The 6300-nt window shown below is 41.7% G+C and overlaps 1 protein-coding gene and 2 pseudogenes across 1 annotated transcript in view; 2 read left to right on the forward strand and 1 right to left on the reverse strand.

The window, feature by feature from the left end:
• The window catches only part of LOC110288802, a 2772-nt pseudogene extending 2033 nt beyond the window's left edge, over positions 1-739 (forward strand).
• Positions 740-782: 43 nt separating this feature from the next.
• On the forward strand, positions 783-1553 carry LOC110288801 (annotated as a pseudogene).
• Positions 1554-5453: 3900 nt separating this feature from the next.
• Positions 5454-6300, reverse strand: part of LOC110288803 (zinc finger protein 844-like) — an 8729-nt gene continuing 7882 nt past the window's right edge. Inside the window, 1 exon segment of the mRNA XM_029473893.1 lies at positions 5454-6296. Coding sequence (XP_029329753.1) covers positions 5454-6296 — 843 coding nt within the window.

The following is a 6300-nucleotide window of genomic DNA, read 5'->3' on the forward strand; positions in this document are numbered from 1 at the left end:
AATTGAAAATATTAAAATCTTGTTCTACAAAAATAAATGAATAGAACATAAAAATAAATGAAAATAAAACTGACTGCTCTTCCAAAGTTAAATTTGCAGTAACCACATGGTGGCTCACACCACCTGTAATAGAATCTGATGCCCTCTTCTCATGTGTCTGAAGACAACTACAGTGTACTGATATACATAAAGCAAATAAATGATTATACAAAATATTTTTTAAAAATCAGTACATTTGTAATTCAACACACACAAAACCAATGTCAAAGTCTCTTTGTTTATTTACTGTTTCTTCTCTTTTATAACTCATACTTTCAAGACATCATTAAAAATTTCTCCATTTAGGCTCTGAAGCCCAGCTGGGAACGCAGGTGGTAGCTTGTGGAGAGTGATGTGCACACTGAGCTCCCAAGTGGCCTGCCAACCTGCTGGTGTCCCTTGGTCCCTGAGATCGTTGAGCACTGGCCCTGGGGGAGGAGGTCTTAGGCAATGGGGTACAGAGAGGGAGGGCAGCCAGGTAGTGGGAGCATCCTGGCTCTGTTACACGGATCTGGCTGTCCAGCTGCTGCCCTCAGCTGCTGCCCCCTCCTATGGGGTCGTCTGCAAGGGGCTGCTGCTCATATTCTTTGACCTGGCTTGGCCGCTGTGCATCAACTTTCCCTACCTCTACATCATGGTGTCCATGATGTTCAACGTGGCCTGCAGGTTCATATGGAGATCCACTGAAGTCCATCCTTGACTGATAGGCCTCACCCCACTCACTGCATCAGAGGGCACAAAGCATGACGGCTGGGACAGGGACCCTGAGTGTTTGCCTGGCCAGTGTAAAGCAGTCACAAGGAGGTGACCCGGACAAACCAGCATGTGGCCTTAAGAAGTCAGAAGAGGATACCCAGCCCCTCAGTTGAGCCTTCTTGGACAAACCAGCCTGTAGTAGATAGCCATGGAAAGTCATGGGCCATGGAGGCAGCATCCTCAGAAATGAAGCATGGTCAGAGCAAAGCCATCCTCTTCACAGTGGCTTCAAGTGTTTCAGTCACTAAAGGGATCAATGGGGAGAATTTCAGCTCCAGCAGCCTCCCTAGGCAAGGCTGTGGCTCTGTCCTCTGCTCCTTCACAAGAACAACTAGCCCGGGTGTCCCAACATCCATGCACTAAGAAGTGACTGGCCAGGAAGAGTCCAGAGCCACAGCCAGCCATGAACAGTACCTCAAAGGAGAGTCCTGGGTGTCAGGACGGCCAGGCCATCCAAAACTAAGGGAAGTGTGATTCCTAAGAGGTGAACCCCTAAGTGCTGTCCCCAAGGGCTAGGCACCGGGTAAGAACAGTCCCACCGATACTCTGAGCTGTGCCAGCTGCCNTATGCTTACCCCTATTATGAAGTTCTACCAGAAGACAAGACAAGATGTGTGTCCCTTGAGCGTTTCAATCCCATGCTTTCAGAGGAAACAGTAGAAGATGAGAAAACTTTCAAGTACTTCAGATGGTCTGCACATAGTCGTGGGGTCACTGGCTCTGCAGTCTTCCAGATTAGCAAGTCTCTGATGCCATAGTTAAGGTCCAAGCAGAACAATATAATAGCAGGTTAATTTTAAAGGTTTTCTTACAGTTTCTTTTGCATTAAGTCTGGCGTATGCTGCAGCTGTTCAGTTGTTGCCGTTTCCTGTGAACCAGGCACTCCCTGGTTGATGCAGAAGGAAGTTTTCGAGCATGTTTTCAATCATTTCAGAAAGATGCTCAGAACTGGGAAAACCTCTCCCCCAGGGAAAATGATTGATCTACCCCGTATAAGATCAGACAGGAACCATTTAGCACAGAGTTCTAAATCATGGAGACCCATCCTCAAGATGCAGCCTGCCTCAGCTCACCTCTGGCCATCTGCTGGAAGTGGAGGCCTGTAGGCTATGCCCTCCACTTCCTGTCAGCCTTGCTTCAGTCATGAAGAGCCTTGCTTGCCATTTCTGCATTGTACTGACTCAGTGACCTGAAGCTAGAGGTCACTTCTCACCTGCCACCCTCCTTGCCCCTGAGTTGCAGTTTTTAAGGGAGGCACTTTGGAGAAGTTGCAATATTACATTTAGGATAATTTTAAATTACAGAAGAGTTTGATACTTTTCTGCCGACAGAACACAGATGACAAATGAAGAAATTTCCTTTATCCTGGTCCAGGATTTGTGATTTCTTTTACATTAAGTTTTTTTTCTCCAAAATAACTCGCCCATTGTGGTTTCTTGATAAATTTAATAAAGGTAATTTAAAGAGTGCACATTTTAAAGCCTCCCTACCCAAGACAGTGTTATAAGAACCATGGGGGATTTGTGCAGACCTGACTGTACATGTCATTTATATTGTGTCCTAAATTACTAATTCATGGCCTATTTTAGTGTTTTGAGAAAATAATACCATATTTAGCATAATAAAAAAATCTCCTTTTTATTTACATGGCAGTAGTCATGATGTGCTTACACTTTTTTATGTATTATAGCAATCAATAGAAAATACTTGAGTCAGGCACCTTAGCTGATGTCAAAAATATTCCAGACATGTGAAGCTACCATATATACTTAAAAGCACAAAGGATGAAGGCCTAATAAACTTGGGGAGTTTACAGAGTCACACTATGATCCAACTCTGTAGACTTCATGGAATCATTCCTTTTTAATCTATAATGCTGCTCTCTTCAAAAGGCAAACACATAGATCAAGTATTGCTTCTCCTGAAGTGGAAAACCCCAGCTTCCTAACAGCACACAGATATTCCAAGGAGATAATGGTTTTACAGCATTTTGCTGACACAGGAGACATTCATGCACAGGAAGAGAAGCATGGAATTCTAGACCTGGGTCCAGAGGAGATCAAGAGTGTCAAGGAAGAGTCAGTGAACTTCTGTCTGATCCTGTACTAAGACTTACAAGACAACCACAACTGCTCAGCTACAGGATGTCCCCAGCAGCACAGGTGACAGACTGAGCCTTTGTTAGCAGTGGAGGCACAGCAGCATTCAGTGGGCCTGATACTGGTTAGGACAGTAGCTGCTGCTAAGAACTCTGCCTCAGCTACAATTGCTGCCCTTGCCTCTCCATCCCTGTGACTCTCCATTCCTTTGTATCTCTTAGGATGTAGCAGATCACAAATGCGCTGAAAGAGCAGATTCCTTGCTCTTGAGAGTACAAAATGTGATAAGGAAGTCTGTGGATAGTCTCCTCTGCTTTCCCTTTCCCTTCCATATCCTACTGACCAGAAACTGGTAAGGAAGCTGTATTAGAAAGAGGCCAGGCCACACCAGGGAGAGAAATTCTCTCTCCATACAGGTTTTCTTGTCATCAATTAAAACTGACAATTTGCATTATTATTATTTTTTTATTTTGAATATCCATAAAAGATTTTACATATCAGCATATTTTCTTCTAAGCTATATATGAAAATCATATCAATAAAAACAGATGGAGAAAGTAAAGTTATTGTAAGATTAAATCAATACACACTAATTTTATTAAAAATTATGTTTTCATTTTAAAATCATTAGAATAAAAAGAGATTTCCTGTACAACGTACTAAAATATGTTTCTTTCATGGGAGGAAAAATATCCTGATAGGGCATTTTATATACACACACATACACACACACAAACACACATGAACACACACACACACACTCACACACATACACAAACACACACCAAAGCAATACTTCTCATGGAAACATACAACCTTTATTCACAGCGTACTTGAGAGATTTAATGGGAAAGTTCATTTGCAAAATGTAGAACATGTATTTGCATGGTTAAAGAATCTGGCACGTGGGCTGTATTAATCTTCAATGAATGGCAAACTGGATTAACTTTTTAAAAGATGTGGTGGCACAATGAGTAACAGCAATTCCTGCTTCTCCACAGGGCACTGGCTCAGTTACAGTAGGCACGCTCAAAGGGGGATTCATGACATTCTGCAATACTAATTCTAGTTGATCTGAAACATCCTCTGGCTTGCAGTTCACAGATCTACATGTAAACAAAATTCCCATACATATAAAATACAAACAGGTAATAATGTAAGACTACAGCATTAAGAAGTAGAATGTAAGGAGTTCAAATCAGTGATAAATTAGGTTCATAATATATTTTACAGCACTCTGATGATTTCCCAAACAAGCACATCATTGTCAATAAAAGCAGAGATATCATTTAAGCAATTGCACAGAAAACAACATAGGGCTGATTAACAAACATGCCATGAAGCAGACTGAAATAATACTCAAACACTCATTTATATGTATGCTGTGAAATCTCAAGGAAACTCAGGACAAATGGCTTACTTATTTAACATATCAAAAGCAAGTGCTGGCTGCTACTACCTGTAATAAAATCCTGTCTCTTCTGAGCACCTCTCATATCCACCACTTCCCTAAACTTGTTTTTGTCACTGACATTTGCTGCCCTACCCATAACTTCCCTTTTCCTGTAAACCCCATGGGTTCCCATAGAACTTGCTTCTCACACTTTCTCCTCACTCTTCAATTTATTTTTAACTCCTTCACTGACAAACTCAAGTCCAAGTGTACTTTGCACAGCTGAGGCTTGGATGTTTCCAGGTGCACATAGTTGTGCTATTGCTCATCCCTTCAATAAAACATTCTTCTCAAACATGCCTACGAGTTTCATGCCCTCCTTTTCATTCATGTGGTACCGAAACCACGGGAAGAGCATACAGGACTTCCCATTCAAGGGACTCAGTCTCTCTGAAACAACTTTCTCATATGACTTGCCTGAGGTGTGTAGGTGGCTGGCTTCTCTCAGTCAACTAGTTTGACTCCAAATTCGAGAGTGCACCTCTTCTCGCCCAGTTCTAACAGTTCAATTCTGGCCATTTATAGTATAAACACCTCACTGGTCCTGACGCCTGTTCCACCTCTTGGGACACATCAAGCAACTCTGAGTCTCTGTGGCTTCTGGATGCTGCTGCAATAGATGTGGGCAGGAACAAAGGGACACCTAAGACAGATAACTTGTCTCAGGAAAACAGCAGGACAGCCTCTTGTGGATGTCAACTAAACAAGACATAACATATTCCAATAAAAAAACACAATTCCTCATATCAAAATAGGCAATGTAGTTAACCAGAGAAAAAGTATGGAATGGTAGACAAAAGAGTTACACGCCTACACACACACACAAAACTCACAGTATCTCTCTGCTGAATGATTCTTTTCATGTAAAAGGAGGAGACTCTGATATGCAAAGTCTTAATCAAGTTGATTACATTCATAAGAGTTCACTGCAATCTAGGTTTTTAATGCCCTTGAAGACCACATGTGCAAAGGCTTTACCACGTTGTTTACATCGACAGAGATTCTGTGAAGTATGTGTTCTTTTGTGACTCTGAAGATTACTGGTATGTGAAAGCACTTTAACACACTGGTTACATGAATAGTGTTTCTCTCCAGTATGTGTCTGGTTACGGTTTTGAGGATGGCTGTGTTGAGCAAAGGCTTAAAACATTGGTTACATTCATAGGGCTTCTATCCAGTCCGTGTCTTTTATGGCATGGAAGAGTACTGTTATGTGAAAACACTTTATGACACTGGGTACATGCATAGTGTCTATTTCCTCTATGTTGTGTCTTTCGGTGGATTTGAAGATAGCGGTGATGAGCAAAGGCTTTATCATATTGGTTACATACATAGAGAGTCTTTCCAGTGTAGAATTGTTTTATGCTTTTCAAGATTAGTGTTTTCTGCAAATGCTTTCCCACAGTGGTTACATGCATAAGGTTTCTCTCCAGTATGTGTCCTCTCATGGCTTTGAAGATGGCTGTGACAAGCAAAGGCTTTACCACATTGGTTACATTCATAGGACTTCTCTCCAGTATGTGATTTTTTATGTCTTTGGAGAAGGCTGGGGTATGCAGAGGCTTTACCACATTGGTTACATGCGTAGGGTTTCTCTCCAGTATGTGTTCTTCTATGAACCTTAAGATTTCCTTGATATGCAAAGGCTTTACCACAGTGGTTACACTCATAGGGCTTCTCTCCAGTATGTGTCCTTTCATGTCTTTGAAGATTGCTGTGAAGAGAAAAGGCTTTACCACATTGTTTACATTCATAAGGCTTCTCTCCAGTATGTGTTCTTTTATGACGCTGTAAATACCTATTCTGTGCAAAAGATTTGCCACATTGTTTACATTCATAAGGCTTCTCTCCAGTATGTGTCCTCTCATGGTCTTGAAGGTTGCCATGAAGAGCAAAAGCTTTACCACATTGTTTACATTTATAGGGCTTCTCTCCAGTATGTGTTCTTTTATG

Source organism: Mus caroli, unplaced genomic scaffold (genome assembly GCF_900094665.2).
Source record: "Mus caroli unplaced genomic scaffold, CAROLI_EIJ_v1.1 scaffold_11228_U2_1, whole genome shotgun sequence".
NCBI lineage: Eukaryota > Metazoa > Chordata > Mammalia > Rodentia > Muridae > Mus > Mus caroli.